The sequence below is a fragment of the Peromyscus maniculatus genome, chromosome 3 (genome assembly GCF_049852395.1).
Source record: "Peromyscus maniculatus bairdii isolate BWxNUB_F1_BW_parent chromosome 3, HU_Pman_BW_mat_3.1, whole genome shotgun sequence".
NCBI classification, from domain to species: domain Eukaryota; kingdom Metazoa; phylum Chordata; class Mammalia; order Rodentia; family Cricetidae; genus Peromyscus; species Peromyscus maniculatus.
The window spans coordinates 78,290,043-78,307,668 of record NC_134854.1 but is presented as its reverse complement, the minus strand read 5'-3'; the positions used below and the strand labels follow the sequence as shown (position 1 = coordinate 78,307,668).

General features: G+C 52.8%; 1 protein-coding gene across 6 annotated transcripts in view; it reads right to left on the bottom strand.

The window, feature by feature from the left end:
• Nucleotides 1–17,626, bottom strand: part of Mindy4 (MINDY lysine 48 deubiquitinase 4) — a 109,466-nt gene that overhangs the window by 30,737 nt on the left and 61,103 nt on the right. For 3 of the 6 annotated variants that reach the window (XM_076566850.1, XM_042273363.2, XM_076566849.1), the window contains exons 10-13: nucleotides 11,192–11,290; nucleotides 9,703–9,766; nucleotides 8,704–8,769; nucleotides 2,406–2,473 (exon numbers count right to left, since the gene is read on the bottom strand). In XM_076566850.1, coding sequence (XP_076422965.1) covers nucleotides 2,406–2,473; nucleotides 8,704–8,769; nucleotides 9,703–9,766; nucleotides 11,192–11,290 — 297 coding nt within the window. Of the gene's footprint in view, nucleotides 1–2,405; nucleotides 2,474–8,703; nucleotides 8,770–9,702; nucleotides 9,767–11,191; nucleotides 11,294–17,626 lie in introns of all 6 variants that reach the window. The other 3 variants (XM_042273364.2, XM_042273362.2, XM_076566848.1) reach the window with 1 other exon arrangement.

Below are 17,626 nucleotides of genomic sequence, written 5' to 3'. Positions count from 1 at the left end.
TCAACGTCACTCTCAGAATCTGGGCAGTATTAGGACTGCATGGGCTGCTCTTGCCCTCACTGTGGCCCCATCTTTCCTCCAAATTTTACGAAACCCGTGGATCACAGGTGGGGCAGGCAAGGTTAGCTCTGCTGGGATGTTCCCACCTCAAGCAGCCTTCTGGGAGTCCATGCAGATGTCACCCAGGCTACACCGATCTGCCCTGGTTCTCCATGAAGCCTTCAGTCTACATGCCTCATAGTACTTGATCAGATCCGAAGTAATTGATGTCACCTCAAGTTTACTTCACACTGGACACCCCTGGCCAGTGATTGGTCTTCCCACCAGGCCCACCTCAGGCCCCATGGTGCTCAGTCTTGGCAGGAAGCGCATACTGGAGGCTAGCACTCAGCATGAACACAGCCCGTCTTTCATGCTCCCAGAGGGTTGCCCAAGGTGGGAGGATCCAAGCAGAGGTGATCTTGCCCTACCTGTGTTCCAGGGGCTTCCTGTAGAGGAAAGATGGGGCAAACCATGAGGGATAAGTAGCCCCGGAAGCTCCAGTTCTTAGGGGAAGAAACTCCAGCACAGAGGAGCAATCAGTCCAGACCCTAAATCTGTCTATCACCCAAAATTCGCCTCTGTATGCAGCAAACCAAAAAAACTGGGTGGGGCGAGCCTGCTTGGTAGCCGGCTGCCAGCTTGCCTTGCTGTGTAGCCTGGGCAAACCATTCACCTCCTAAAGCCACAGTGACCACAGTGGACCCACCCAGTGGGGTGGGGTTGAGACTCCATGTGGTTCAGTATGACTGTCAAGGCAAAGAGTGGGACACACTGAAGCTGCAGATGCTGCAGATGCAGAAGCAGAACATGCTGGCTGTCATTATTCTCACTGTACATGGGTCTGTCCTCTAAAGAAAGGTGAGGAGAGAACACTGGGGTGAGACAAAGCCCAGCCCACAGCAGGTCCCTATTCAGCTCCTTGGGAAGGAAGAGGCCTGACCTAGACAATCCTGCCTTAGGGACCCCAAGACACTTGCCTACAGGGCTCAAGAAAGCTGCCCAGAGGCCCTGGAGTCAGCTGGACCACACCTCTGTGTCCACGTTACATATGTGTAGATCCCTGTGCATGCCTATCTAGGAGTCAGTGTCTATGTGTCTGTGTGTACATCCATGAGTGCGTGTGTGCGTGCACGCACGCACAAGCACACATGTATGCACATGCATGTGTTGCCAGAAATGTAACTGCTATCCCCACCCTGACGGATGCCCACAAGGGACACAGGCTGGATGGGGGCTGCTGACCTGCCTGGCCAGGTGGGATGGGTCAGTGAGAGGTGGCAGTCGCTCTCTGCTCGGCCAAATGGGAAGATCACTTGGATGCAGAGCCCTGAGTCCCTTCTGGAGGGAGAGGGCTACAGGCAGGAGCTTGCATGTGGCCAGGGTGCCTACTCACTTCAGACTGCTCCTGTGAGTGCAGCAGTCAGTGTGCCCATGGGCACCATAACCTGGACCCTGGGCCAGAAGCCCCTGCACAGATGGGAAGCTGAGTGGAGAATTACCAAGCTTGGTCCCCAAGAGCAGAGCTCCCCTCAGTGAGGCTGAAAGCTCCCTAGGCCACCCTCCCTCCATCCAGGGATTAACAAATCAAGCCTGGGAGAAGGTAGAAAGGCTTATGGTCTCCACGCACGTGAGCCCATACCAGGAATGAATCATATCATTATGGCAGGATTAGAAATAAAATGCCATTAGAAAGTGCTGTGCACACTCGGGTTTAATAAGGTCAGCAGCAGCAAGCAGCAGGAGGGCCAGTGCACGAGACTGCAAAGCCCCATGCCTCCCCCCACCCACAGCAGAGGCCCAGGGGAACAGCACTAGGCCACCAGCCCAGCTGACACCAACAGGGGAACAAATGCTCTTTCTGCCAGGGCAACCCAGGCTCAACCCTTTCCCCAGACCTGCTAAGAGCCATTTCCCAAATCCTCCTCACCAGGTACTCCTAGCCAGACTCCCTCCCCCAGAGTTCCGCACCCTAGACCTGCCTCTGCTTGGAAGGAATGGAGGATCGATCGATCGATTGTACTGCACAGAAAATTCATGTGCTATTAATCCGCTGGGTTCCCTCGTGGCAATGCCCGGGTCTCTGCCTCCATTATCCACCCCTGCGCACGTGTCAGGGGAATCGCGCTGCGTGCTCAAGCCCACGGGCACTGCAGTTGCATGGAAGCTTTTTGAGGGAGGGAGAGGCCTCCCCTGCTGTCCCTGGTACATATGGGAAGGACACAGAAGGTAGCCCCAGGAAGACGTGTATATAGATTGTGACTGCTCTTCTCCACCCCAGCCAGCTCTCCTTCCTGGCTGCTCCATCGACTGTGCTGTCCGGGGGACAAGACCGACAATAAAGGGAGACAAAGGGAGATACTCACAGCTCCAGGGATCTGGACAGGATGGCAGACAAGGTGAGCAGGATGCAACCATAGGGTCCCACTTCGAACTGAGGGGGGAGGAAAGAGGAACTGTCAAACACACACTGCCACCTCAAGCCAACTGTGCAGCCGTATCTAGGGAAAAGCCTGCCAGGGCCACGGCTTCATGGCCTCCAGCCCAGTCACAGAGGTTGGTGGGTAGCCATAGAGGATACATCCCATTCAGATCTTCCTAGCCAGGCCTTCTGAAGGACAGAGGAGCACAGAACTGAGCCCCCAAAACCTAGGCAACACAAACACCATCATGGAGCCCATACATGACCTCAGAAGCACCAAAGCCCCGGAGCTAGCGGCAGTGACAGAACGTTCCATTCTGGGACCACTGTCACCTCTGACCCTGACCGAAGGGAGCTGAGCTCTGCTGTTATCGCCTCTACCAGAGAACGAGCTGCCCAGCCCCTGTGCAACACCGTGGGGGTCTAAGAGGGCTCCGCTTGACACAACTCCTTATGCAGAAGACCTGAGTTACTCAGTCAGTAAGTAGACAGCAGATGTGGAACAGGGCTGGAAGCCAGCAAGTTGCCCACTTTTGCTACAAAGCTGCCCTTTTAAAAGGGTTTTTAAATATACAGTTTTGATTATCTGGTTATCCTGGGTTTGATTTGTCTGATACTAAAATGTTGCTGATGCCGCATCTGGCCTATTTTGCACCATAGTCTCCAGGCCATGGCTGCCTGGCTCTACCACTTGAGGCAGCCACGTGGCTGGAGAGGTGTTTCTGAACTTCCTGGTTCCTACCCACCTTGCTCCACTGTAAACTACAGGCAAAGGAGGAGTCTCTGCTTACAGCAAGTTGTAAAGCACTTAGAGCAGGTCCTGCCTGGCAGCCACAGTGGCTATGGCACACTATGGTTTAGAGCAGGGCATGCCTGGCACCCACAGTGGCTATGGCACACTATGGTTTAGAGCAGGGCATGCCTGGCACCCACAGTGGCTATGGCACACTATGGTTTAGAGAAGGTCCTGCCTGGCACACACAGTGGCTATGGCACACTATGGTTTAGAGAAGGTCCTGCCTGGCACACACAGTGGCTATGGCACACTATGGTTTAGAGAAGGTCCTGCCTGGCACACACAGTGGCTATGGCACACTATGGTTTAGAGAAGGTCCTGCCTGGCACACACAGTGGCTATGGCACACTATGGTTTAGAACAGGGCATGCCTGGCACCCACAGTGGCTATGGCACACTATGGTTTAGAGAAGGTCCTGCCTGGCACACACAGTGGCTATGGCACACTATGGTTTAGAGAAGGTTCTGCCTGGCACACACAGTGGCTATGGCACACTATGGTTTAGAGAAGGTCCTGCCTGGCACACACAGTGGCTATGGCACACTATGGTTTAGAGAAGGTCCTGCCTGGCACACACAGTGGCTATGGCACACTATGGTTTAGAACAGGTCCTGCCTGGCACCCACAGTGGCTATGGCACACTATGGTTTAAAGCAGGGCATGCCTGGCACCCACAGTGGCTATGGCACACTATGGCTTAGAACAGGTCCTGCCTGGCACCCACAGTGGCTATGGCACACTATGGTACACTTCTAGCTCTGCACTACCTACCTGACTCATTAGCCCAGGGACCACAGATGTGCTGTTAGTTTTGTTCGTTGTTGTTATTACTGTTTTGTTTTAGTGTTTGGCAACTTGACACAAGCTACAGTCATCTGGTAAGAAAATGCTCAATTGAGAAAATGCCTCCACCAGATTGCCTATACGTAGCAAGTCTGTAGGGCATTTTATTAACTGATGATTGATAATGTGTTGTTATTATTATTATTATTTCTTAAAAGCCTGTTCTTTTCTAATAAGAGACAGAAAGGGAGTGGATCCAGATGAGGGGGGAAGTGGGGAGGAACTGGGAGGAGTAGAGGGAGGGGAAACTGGAACCAGGATGCTATGTGAGAAAAGAATATTTTCAATAAGAGGGATAAAAGTAAAAATTAAAAATGTTTAAAAGCAAAATAAAAAAGCAGGATGAGAAAGCCATGGGAGCAAGTCAGTACGAAGCATTCTATGGCCTGTGCTTCAGTTCCTGCTGCAGGTTCCTGCCTTCGGATCCTTCCCTGATTCCCTCAGTGATAGAGTATGACCTAAGAGTTGTAAACTGAAATAACCCTTTTCCTCCACAAATTGTATCAGTCACGGCATTTTATCAAAGCAATAGAAACCTAAGACAATGGTCTACTGAGATGGAGAATCAATAGCTCCCAGCTCCAAACCAGTAAGAAATTTGACTCCTCCCACTTGGGCATGACGAACTGTGTTTGAAGATGCAGTTATAATAGTACTCTTTGTATGTCAACAATAATTTCTGAACTTAAAGCTAAAAAGAGAAATGGCTATTTCAACATGAATGATGTAACTGAGTACATTTTCATTCCTTCCTTGGCTACCAAGAAACTCAGAATCAAATATGGTATTCCAGTTCGGAAACTATGATAGCTCAAAGTTCTAATAAAATTATCTTTCCTTCAAAGTACAGTCTTTGTTTTCACCCTGTAACTCAACTCGTCAGTTAACTGAGCATAAAAACATACTAATGAGTGAAGTTCCTGTACCAAGAGCATGGTCCCTCGAGGCACAGCAGTGCACATTTGTGATCTCAGCCCTGGAAGGTGGAGGGTATTGCAAGCTCAGGCCCGCTGTGGGCTATAAGTGACTGTACGGTCAACCTGGACTGTGCAGAGAGAACCCGTTTCAAAAGTAAGCAATACAAGAGGCTGGTCTCTACGAAAGGGGCTACCTGAGAAGCAGGTGGGCATGTGTCTGCTAGGTGCGGGTAACTCAGAAAGGAAAAGGAAAAGAAAAAAAAGAAAAAAACTTGGAAAGTGTGGAGGATGGTTCATTCAGAACAGGGTTACAAGCTCCTCTGGAAACACACGGGAAGGTGTCACACAAATCTGGGTGGAGAAGGAGTTTCAGAGAGGGCTTTCTGGAGGTGTGGTGTCTAACAGAAGTCCAGGAGACAGCAAGAAGAGAAGTGACCCCTGCTTCAGTCAAGGAAAGCGAGTGCAAAGGCCCAGAGGCTGGCCAGAGGGGACCAGAGAGCCTAGAAAACACCACCCATTTTATAAACATTCTCAACTCTGACTTTGGTAACAAACAAAATGAATGAATATCGCTCAACCTCATCTCAATCCCGTGACCTCAAACCAGGCACTTGGTGCTGTGGCTTCTACAGTGAAAAACAAAGATGACTAAGACCCTGCCTTGCCGATTTCCTGGGTTATTTATGGTGCACATTCTCAAAGACAATTCCTGTGGATGGGACGGTTGCAAAGTCATGCTGCTGTCCCCACTCAGGTGACCTAAGCTCGACAGGACTTGGACGGCAGATCCTGTGTGCAGCTTTGACACAACCTTGCAGTATCCTTAGGGAAGTCACCAAGCTCACCTCCGTCTCCCCTTCTGCTATGGCGTTGCTCTTTGTCTAGGGGAAGCCTCAGATTTAGGATCTGTCTCCCCAGCCAAGCCTGAGGAGTATATCACCCTGTAGGGCTGCAGTATAGCTGAGGGAGGATAGGCCGTGCGAGCCACTGACGCTGAACTCACAATGCACAGTGAGAAGCTATTACTGTGAGTGTGGCATGGTCCCAGGCCTTAGGACTCCTCAGAAAGTGCTTGCCTTGTTCCCCCAGCGGGTAGAGAGCCCAGACCAACCTGGCCTTTTTGCCCTCTCAGGACAAAACTGAATGGCACCAATATTCCTTCTTGCTTTAAAAAAATATTTATTAAAATTATCTCATCAAATTCAAGCTGCCAAGACATGGGAGGCCTCGGGGCATCATGATGGCATGAAAGGCAACCTGGGCCGGAAACCATGGCTAAAGGTGGGAACAATGTCTGCTGCCACTTGGGAAGAAGGAACGGTTCTCTCAGCACAGCTCTGGCCCTGGAGAGACATGAGCCCACGGAGGTATTCCAATGGGCAGCTGGACAGAAGCCTCCCACACTGGCCTGGGGCCACCAGACACCTCTCAAGTGGTGAACAGCAATGAAAACAACATGGAGGCTGTTGGTTTTGGGCCGTGGTGGCATGCATTCCCAAGCCTGGCACGAGGAGCTCTCTCTTAAGCACAGCCCATGAAAAATGGATTTGGTGTCCTCAGTGCTGAGGCAGCTCAACTGCTTCCAGAAAAAACAGAAATGAAGCTGTGGGGGAAAAGCACTGTTTCCAGAGGAACGGGGCCCAAGCATGGACTAGACAGGCTGCCCTGAGGAGCCACGGCCAGCAAAGAAACATGCCTAGAGCCCAAAGGTGGAACCCAGGGGCCTCAGCTGACAGCAGGCCCCTCTCTCTGAACTCCTCCCTGGTCTCTGTCATGCACAGGCTTCATGGAAACCCCAGGCTGAGGCACGAGATCCCACTTGCAGGCGAGGATACATAGGCCCTAGTGCTGAGGGCCACCACTGCAGGGGCAGTGACCTGGCCGAAGAGCCTCTCATCGACTGCATTACGGCCCCTGGTTGGTCCTCGGTCACTTTCCTTCTCTGGCTAGAACAGCTCCATGCTCCATCTGCCTAAGGGGACAACCTTCTATTGGCATCCCTTAGGCACACTGCTGTGCCCTCGGACACCTCCACTCACCAGGCAGCCCTGGTTCTGCTCAGAGCGCCTGCGCTTTGTGTAGAAAGCATTTTCCCACAGGTGCTCAAGGGTCTTCATTGACCCAGGAGCTATTCAACTGCTCCAGCTTCTCCAGCTTCCTCATCTCTAGATGAGGAAACAGGGCTTTCCCAAGGCCAAGGCCACATGTAACAGGAGGTCTCTTAGCCCTTGTTCCAAGCTCTCTCATTGTTCTCAGAGCCATTGCCAGACACCCTTTAGGGTTATTCTAAGAAAAAAAAAAAAAAAAAAAAAACAGAGAGAACCAGGGATGGGGCAAGTGACAGACAGCTAGTTTAGGACTTTCCCTATATGTCAACCCCTCTGCCTAGACCCAGCTGGAAGCTGCCCTAACCGAGACAACTGTACAGGCCCCCAGCTCTCCTGGGCTGCCCCAGAATGGGAAGGGACAGTTCTAGGACGAAAGGTCTTCAGTGGGGCCAGTGCCCCTGGACCACGCCTGTCTTCAGTTATTCTTAGAGTGGGACTCTGTTTCCTTCCCAGGGAACATCTGGTGCCGTCAGGGTCAGGATGCTGCTGGGGCTGTGCCAAGACCCTCAGGACCTTCAGGGAATGTGCTGAGAAAGGGCATCTAACAGGAGCTTCAGGTTGAGTCCCACCTCCCTGCTAGGCTCACCACTCAATGCCCCGCCCCCCCCCAACATCTCATCACCACCACCACCACCACCACCACCATCCCCACCTCACCACCGCCGCCGCCGCCGCCGCCGCCGCCGCCGCCGCCGCCCCCTGCCCTGAGCCTTTCCTGACTCTCATGGAGCAGGACCATTTCAGAAAGGACTTCCTTCTTTATATGCCTATTCCATGAAGCTAGGGCTCCTACACAATTTGTGAGGCAGGCACAGCTGTTATCCAGGCATGACAGATGAAGTGACGGAGGTACAGAGAGCTTCAGGATGGTGCCCAAGTCTCAGAGCCACCCAGAGTCAAAAGCAAGATCCAAAGCCAGGCTGACTATGCTCATAAGTCAAGTCCTTTGCCCCTCGAATGTACGATCCATCCTCCACACACTCCATAGTGCTTTATCCCACTGGGAATTACAAGACCCCCTATGTTTCCCGTCCCACCTAGCCATAGCCATGAGCCAAGCTGAGAACCAGCAGTGAAGTGCAGGTCTACTGGGGCAAACCAGGCGCTGTGGGGTCCCGCATGGTTCAGCCCGCCTCCCCGGGTCACTGGCGAGGTCCTGTACCAAGCAGGGTCCCCTGCAGCCTTCCCGCCGAGGAAGCTGCTTTCTTGTCACCTCCCAACTTGTCCTAGAACCCTCTCTGCTGATTCAGAGTCTAGCCTTCCAGAGCGGCTGCTTACTTCAGCAGAGGGAAAGCCCTAGAAAGCCAAGCCTCAGCTGGGCTTCTACGCCCAGATGCAGCCCAGTTGCCACAGCTCCCTGGGCCCCGTGACCACTACCAACCTGCAAGGATGTCATGGAAACTGTGTCTCCTACCCACAGCCGCACTGCTCCAGCCCCTGTCAGCACTTTCTGCCCAGTCTCTCTGCCAACCCCGGGGCGGAGGTGACCAGAGCACTACTCCACCTACCACCCTCTTCCATAAAGACATTCGGAAGCTTAGCAATGCTCGCGCCCCCGAGGAAAGCGCTGCTCCTACCTGATGAATGCTCTGCTGGAGAAAAGTCACCAGGTCCTCAGAGCAGGTCAAACTATACAGGGAGAGCTGTGAAGAAACACACGCAGGGTGAGCTACACGTCCCCAGAAGCTGTGCCCAGTGCCGGGTCAGGCCCTGTAGCCCTGGCTTTACTACAAAAAATAAAGTGCTTTTTTTTCACAGGGTCTTGTGAGTGATTCTGGACTGTTCAGCCATGCTGGGTGAGCTCGTGCAGGGTCCCCTGTACTCCCCTGTCATGGTACACAGGGATCCAGCTCCCCATCTTTCGAGGCTGGGACGACGAAGAGGAGGGGAGGGAAAGAATCACTTCTCCGTGTCACCATGCTAGGCCAGGCCAAAACCCAACAGGCTGTTCTCAAGCAGGTCAGCAAAAAAACCCATGTCCAGAACACATCTAATCAAGCAAGGCCCTGAATGAGGGTTCGGGGGTCACATGTGCACATGGCTAAGTCACAGGAAACAAATCAGCTAAAATAAAAATAGTCAGTGACTGACGGGGTATAAAGTTCTGACTGCCTTCACTGTGTCTGCGTTCTCAGTGATATGTCTTTCCTACTTCTTCCCGGAGCCTTGCACTCAGGTTGGGCCTATGACTGCAGCTCCATGCTTTCAATTGCCCTCCCCCACTTCCTACATTCCAAAGCCTCTCCCCATCCATGAGAATCCTAGAAAAGACACTGGAGACACAGGGGGGCAGGAGGCCAGTGTAGTCAGGGGACACGGCACACAGGGACCTGAGGGCACACAGGGCACCCCACACCTGTGCACATGGAGGTGATAGGGAGACACTGGGCCTCCCAGCCAGTGAGCCAATCCCCAAAGCCACCCACCTCTCCCCCACCCCCCAAGGGCAGGATTCTGGGGGCCTGGGCTGCAGGGACGGCCAGCCAGCCCCAGCTGGGGGAGGATTTACTTATATGAAAGGAGATAGTCCCCAAACAAGGCCAAAGGTGGCACGAGAGTTTTCCAGAAAGCCGTACTGTTTCTAAGACTCCATCTGCTTTGTATTTCCCTGTTGGACTGAAGTGTGGTGTTCCTGAAGCCCTAAAAAGGAAAAGAAGGTGCGTAAGTCCTCCACCAGATGAACAGGCACGCCCTCCCGCCAGCAAGACCACATGTGCCATGAAATAAATGAGGACAGGAGAGACAGCTCCAGAGAGAAGAGAGCCAAGGGGTTCTCGTTTTTCCTGCTATGAACTCACCCACGAGTCCAGGGCATGGAAAAAGAGAGTGGTGGGTGAGCTCGGAACAACCACGCCTATGTCTGGCAGGAAGAGACCTGACTCTCCCTTACAGTTGGCAAATACATCTGCCGAGGAAGGACTGCCGCCTTGCCGCTGTCTTCCCTCGGGGCCAGGATTCCAGCCATCCTCTTCGGAGCCTCCCCACCCACTGAGACAACCCCCAGCCACAACAGGGAGTGTAGCCCAGGGCAGTTCTGACTAAGAGAAGGATCTGGGTCGGGACCCACTTGTCAGCAGCTTCGATGTGGCCTGGGACACACCACCTTTCCTCTCTGGACTTCTGTTCTATAAAGTCTTGACCCTCTGCCCTTAGAGCTGCCAAACAGATAGGCGCCAAGGTTAATAAGCTGCCTGGCATAAGGCAGGTAGCAGTAGCTGACGACCCTAAGCACAACTGATGTGATAGATACTGCCCTAAGCACATCACATTTATTATCCACCATTATTATTTACAGTAATAAATGATTCATACTGGTAACATTATTAGATTTAATACGTATCATTTATTTATGCTTACTCATTTAGTTCTCACAACCACTAAGTCACCATCATTATCACCCCCATTTTCTAGACAAGTCAACAAATGATAGGCGAGGTCAATTCCCAAGGTTACACATCCAACAAGCAACAGCTTGGAGTCTGCCCTAGAGAGCCCTCCTTCTTAAGCACTATGCTAAAGTAACCAAACTGGTCCCCAGACCACATCCTTCACCAAAGCTTAGCCACCGAGCTGGGCAAAGTGATGTTTCCACCCTGAGGGGCAAGGCTGAAGATCCGGCAGACTACCTGAGGGACGGCAGGGCAGGATGGAGGTGCCGTCAAGGTAACAGAATCCAGGGCCTAGGTTGCAGCCTCTGCCACTCACCTCTCTACCTCATCCTCACTTGGAATGAGGTCCAAGTGACACAGGCAGAAGTATGCCTTGGGGTCTTAGATGGTGGTACAGATTCACGATGTCACAGCTGAGTCAGCCTGTGGCCTCAGCATCAGGGAAACACTGAGGGGAACTGAGCGTCTGGGTTACAGGCTTTCTCCTGTGCTTCCTGGGTGGCAGGCAGGCAGGCAGGAGCACACTCTCCTTCGTGAGTCTGGAGCTTGGACACCAGCAGAGCTCAGCTGCCCAGCACACAGACTCTCTGTCCTGGACTAGGACAGCCTTAGCCATCAGCTGGGCCAGAACAAGTTGGGGGTTAAATGGGATACTACGATCCCCAGAACCACTTACAGAGCAACCACGGCTTGCTTTCTGCCTCCAGCTCGCCACAAGATGTCTGCCAGGGCCAGGGCAAGGCAATGGGTCCTCTGGGAGTCTGAGGGCTGCAGCCTGCTAATGAGAAAGGGAACATGTTCAGGTTCATGAAAACACAAAGCAGAACAGGCATGCTCTATCAAATATGTTTAGGTGGTCCCTCTGCACATGGCTCCTCTTTCCTTGCAGGCTAGGGATCCCTGGCTAAGCATTGGGGTCTCTAGGCTCTACAGATGAGGACCATAGGAAGAGCCTTGAGGGGAGCCCTTGAGGTTAGAGACAGTAGGTTAGAACATTACCTACTGGAGTAAAGAAGACCTCAGAGGCTTGGCGGGGCCCTGGACATGAACTATTGGAGGATTTCTCATTCTGACGGGACCAAGAATACGCTGGCACTACTGCCACACTGCCCTGCCCTGGCCTTGGCCAGTCCCAACAGCTAGGGGCGGATGAGACGACAAGTGTTCAGGAGCCAGTACCCTAAGTAGCTGACTGTGTAAATGCAAGTTACGGGTGAGGAAGTCAGTCTCGGGGATGGCTGCAGGGGTGGGTGAGGAGGTCAGACTCGGGGATGGCTGCAGGGGTGGGTGAGGAAGTCAGACTCGGGGATGGCTGCCGGGGTGGGTGAGGAGGTCAGACTCGGGGATGGCTGCAGGGGTGGGTGAGGAAGTCAGACTCGGGGATGGCTGCAGGGGTGGGTGAGGAAGTCAGTCTCGGGGATGGCTGCAGGGGTGGGTAAGGGGGTCAGACTCGGGGATGGCTGCAGGGGTGGGTGAGGGGGTCAGACTCGGGGATGGCTGCAGGGGTGGGTGAGGGGGTCAGACTCGGGGATGGCTGCAGGGGTGGGTGAGAAAGTCAGACTCGGGGGTGGCTGCCGGGGTGCCACCATGCTGCCAACTGAAACCGGTGTGTGACTGGCAGCAGCGGCCGTGTTGTGACGGGAGCTGCCACTCCCTCCTCAGACCCCCTGAGGAGCTGTGAGATTCATGGAAAGCAGAGGACAAAGTGGGCTGGCATAGATTTCCTAGATGAGAAGGGCGGCTAGGGTGGACCTCCGGGGCGTGCGGAAGGCACAGGAGAGGAAGGTCGGGGAGAGAGAGAGGCAGGACACGGAGCAGCAGCGCGTAGGCGCGGGGAAGTTTTAGGAAGCTCAGTCAGTCACCACATCTAAAGCCGATGAGCCATCCTGCAATAAGAACGGTGACTAAGAGGTTCCTGGGACACAGCGAGAATAAGAGGGAGGAAGGCAGCGGCCAAATATAGCCGTTTCTTTCCACTTGGCATTTCCAGGCCTCCTCGTGCGATGCTCCTGGCTTCCCTCTGTGCTCTGTGGATCTCCCTACATTCTTGCAGAAGCTGGCTTAAATCTCTTCCTAACCAACAGGATGAAGACCTGCTGGGGGCAGGGCACAGGAATGCACACTCAAGAACTCCAGGTTTTCACTAACCAAAGAACGCCTGACCGCCACACCGAGATGCGTGAGCGAGAGAGTGCTGGAATCCGCCCCTCCTGCCAGCGGAAGAGGAGAGAAACCAGGAGACCAGTAAACAGCTACCATGGTGGGACACAGAGCTGTGCATCTATAGCCAGGCTGTTATTTAAAGTGAAAATCTACTTATTTTAAAATAAAATATGACAAGACACGGTGGTGCCTCCGTTTCCCCATTAGAAAGTGGCATCAACACTGAGCTCCCCTCAGGGTTGGGAGCATCCTGGTGCATGGGGAGTTTTCAGTCTCTGGCTCCATCACTACTGTCACCACATGGGCCACATCCACAGACAGGGGTTGGGGGGGGGTCACCTGACACCTACTGACGACGTGGAGCTCCTGCACTTGCTAGGCTGTGGAGGCAACAAGATGAACAATGAGGCTCAGCCTGGAAGAAAAGAAGCCAGTGACCGCCCGATGCCTCCTCCAACTCAGGAAGCCTGCCATATTTCTCACAGGAAATGGGGACCATCTCATCGCCAAACCGGATGGCCTACGCTGTTAGGAGCACCGACCCAGGTCAGCACTTGCTAGGAAAATAACATTGAAAAAACATTTCTCTGGGTTTCAGCAGAGGCCATGCCAAGGACAAGGCAGCCTGGATGGTAGAGATGGGCAAACAACAGGCGAGAGGGTTGGCTGTTAATTCTTTGGATTCAGAAACTACAGACAGGCTTCACGGCTCTCCAAAGGACGACAATGGCTTACTCACTTCATGCCCGCATCTCACGTCCACCTTCTTCTGACGCGTGCTCCACTGAACGGGTACCGCCTTCCTCCCGCTGAGTTTCATTCTCTCCTCGACCACCTCCCGTCTCATAGTACACATGCACCAGAATGTTCGAGGTGGGACTTCTTCCCACAATGACCCCACCTCCACCCAGGTTAAAACCCCCTCCGCGCAGGAGCTGTGTAAAAGCTTGCCTGAACAGAAGCACACTGCCTGGTACACCCATGGCTGGGAAACCTACAGTCTATGGATGGGGACCCCATCTGAATACTGCGCTTGAAGTGAAGGACTGAAACAAGCAATCCTGGCTTGGAAACCTTTCAGCGCAGTGACAGTCAAGATTTTCAGTCATGTACATTACTGTTTTATCTGCATTTATGTCTTTGTGAGGGTGTCAGATCCCCTGGAACTGGAGTTACAGACAGTTGTGAGCTGTCACATGGGTGTTGAGAATTGAACCTGGGCCCTCTGGAAGAGCAGCCAGTGCTCTTAACCACTGAGCCATCTCTCCAGCCTGTCATTTAAGATTTTTAAAAGCTAGCACGTGAGTCCTTAGCAAGCGCCTGGCACTGATGATGAGTACTCTCTATATGTCACTTTATGAGCCTGTTAAAACAACCTCAGAGTTCAGAACTCTATCATCCTCTTGAAGGAAGAAGAACTACATCTTGGGGGTGAAGTGATTTGTCCAAGTCACAGGGAGGAAAGGGAAGGAGAGTATGGGAAAGTCGAGCTAACCATGATGCCTTGCAGCCCATCTGTCAAGCATCTTGTGGCACACTCAAGACAGCCTGCTCATGGGCCAGTGTCTCCCTGTTCCCACTGGCCTTGCCTGCAGCCTCTCGGAGCTGGCCTGTTTCTAGAGTCTTCCCATTTGTGTCAGCTTCTAGTCAGCAGCTTCTACAGCTCCCACCTTATCCTGGCCTTCTCCATCTTTCTAAGGCATGGCTTCTTGAGACCTTGAGACCTCATTTTCTAGATAAGAGAGTGGACCACAGAAAATGCAGCGACCAGCAGTCAAGAGGTCTGCAATCTATATCTAGCCCCCAGGCAGCAGGGAGCCCACACCCTCCACACAAACACACACACACACACACACACACACACACACACACCAAACATGCACTTATCCCAAAGGTGACAACAAAGAGATGCGTCACCTATAACTGCCTACACAACCAGGACTTGACCCTCACCAGTATCTAGACAATAGCTTCACTGGCAACCCCATGGTGACGGAGAAGGTCCTCCATTTCCTAGACATCAGATACATATTTATCAACATTCCCACCAGGAATCTGGCCCCCAGCCAGGCTCTTACAGCAGAAGTTTCTTCAAGAGTCTAATTCCTCCAGAAGTGCAGGCTGAAGTGCCTAGGGAGGGCGGGGTGGGGAGCCTGTGTTTGCCCTAGTGTCTCAGAGAAAACAGGTGCTTTTACCCTAATTATCTCAAGACAATTGTACCTGTCCCCAAAGATGTGCCCATGTGAACTAAGTCTATAGAAAGTTCTGGATAAAGCTGGAGAGTGTGTCCAGGCCATGGTTTCCTCATTTCTGCTCCTCTGAGGGAGAGCAGAGGGCTGGCTGGCTGGGGACCACAGGGACCAAGTATCTGGAGGTTTAAGGCAAGTGCTCCTGCTATGGTCTTCAAGTCCCATGATTTCAGAAAGGAGGTATGCTAAGAGGGCAACATCCCAGATCCCCTCTGCATTCCTGCCAGCCTCTAAAGGGCTCTCCTGGGGCTTGTGGAGGGGATGAGCCAAGCTGCATAGCTCCTGTCCAGTGGAAAAACACCGCATCCTGCCGCCTGGCTTTGCCGGGCTAAGTGAGGCGAGGCAGCTGCCAGCCTGATGGGCTGAGTCGTAATGAGGCCAGACATCCATACAGAAAACACATGGCCTCGCCAAGCACCATTTATTTCTGCCTGGCTTCCCCGAAGGGGCCACCCACCCTCAGCCCTGCTCTCCTAGAGCCTTGTTCCTTTCTCAGGATCCTTCAGACCCGGTGTGCAAGAACCCAGCCCAGGAGCTGCTGCACGTGTGGAAGATCCTCGGGTTGGCAGAGCACCCTGAGAAGCATCACAGTCCCAAGGCCAAAGGAGGAGCTTATCCTTTTCCCCGCCCCAGCCCTGCTCTTATTAAACTGGGCAGTTTCTAAAAACATAGAAATTTCAGAGTGAAAAGGGACCACTCAGGCCTCAAAGCCTCCGAGCATACACAGCCCAGGCAGGAACATGGATGACTTTATCCACCAGTACTTGGCACGAAAGTCACTCAAACTGAAGATCTAAAACACACATAATTGCACTCACAACCCATCCCATCTGACTACAGAGTAGCTGTCTGTCCTCTTCGGACAGAAGAGGTTCTGCTGAGAAGCCCGTTATACACAGAGAGCCTGAAGAGTACCGGAGCATCCATCAGCAGTTTCCAGCCCCAACAGCCTCATCTCTTCCTTCCGTCTCTGGTCCCCACTGCTTCTAGTGTGCAGCAACATGCCGTGATAGGCAAGATACCACAGGCCAATCTTGGCTCAGGAACGGTGCCAACTTTGACCCTGAGCTAGCATCTCTCCATCTGTGGGCCTCAGTTTCCCCATCTGTACTGTGATGGGCTGAGTTCCACGGACCTATTCACTTGCATGGTCCTGGGAGGTTTTTTTAAAGGCTGTTTGCATTTTCTCAAGGAGTGCAACTCGAGAGCGCACCCAGAGATGCGAGCCCTCGACCACCACTGTCGCCCTGGTCCTGGCCAGGTCCTGCGCTCTCTGCCGCCTCAGCCCCAGCACACTGACTCCCTCCTCCCTCGGGACACACCACACCCGCTAGATAAGGATGCCTACTATAGACTTCAACCTGCAGAACACTAGCAAGGCAGAGGCTCAAACTGCAAATGACACCCCCACACACACTCCTCCTGGCCCCGAACAGTCCCCTGCTCGGTCCTTCTAACAGTACTGGACTAAGCCCTGGGTCCCCAGTGCTTCTCCTCCCTGTCCCTGTCCGCCTAAGGTGGCAACACCACTCCTCTGATGGGAGACTGGGGAGTGCATCAGTGCCCTTACCTGGAGCCCTCTGGCCAGCAAGCGTTCATGCTAGTCAGCTCAGAGGGGGGCCTTAGGGACTCTTACAGATCACCCCTCCACCATTTCTCCCTAAGTTTCCTTGGACTTGAAAGGGAGCTGAGCCAAGTGCTCCTGCTTCCCTCTCACTGAGCATGAAGGAACACCCTGGGCACTCAGCCTAAGGACCACAGGGATGAGGGATGCAGAGGGATGATGAGCAGCATCCAGAGCTACCAGGCCCAAAGAAAGGGAGCCTCATCATCTTCCACAGACAGATCCTACATCACATACTCACACAATACAAACCACACACAACAAAGCTTATTCACACAATACAACCCTCACACAGCATAACCCACACATGCAACATCATCCACCCCACACAGAATGTAACCCACTGACCTAACACTACCCACATACAACCTCCTGTAAACAGGACCCATTCAAATAACATAACCTACCCAAACACTCCAACACGACACAGCTTCCACACATAACACAGCCCTATACAACCCAACCCTCACACCACATAACCCACATACAACACAACCTCCAATCACCCACAACACAGTCCCAAGGCACAATTCTCACACAACATAATTCACACACTACAAACAACATACCTCACACACAAGATAAACCTCAGATCCAACACAATCCCACATATAACACACCCTCTAAATAGAAGACAGTTACCCCATAAAACAAAATTCACACACATACAATACAATCCCACAGATGATGCAACTGTTCTACATTACGTAACTCCCATGCAAATACAATCTCCACACAGCACAACCCTCCCAATGTAATACAACCCATACATAATACAACTCTCTCACACACAACACAGCTGCCCTCACAAAGTACAACCCACATGCAGCAATTCGAACATATAGCAAGTCCCACATACAACCCAACCTTCCCCCACACATGCCCCATACAGCACAATCCCCCAACATTAGAGCTCCCACACAGAACACAATCCTTATACATCACATAACCCCCAAAAGCAACCTCCTTCCCCTTCCTAGGTGTGCCCCCTCTGCCCCAGCACCCCGCCTGACCCAGGTCCCACATACAAATACAACAGGCTTGGCCTCTGGGTTTTGGTCCAGGTGAACTCACT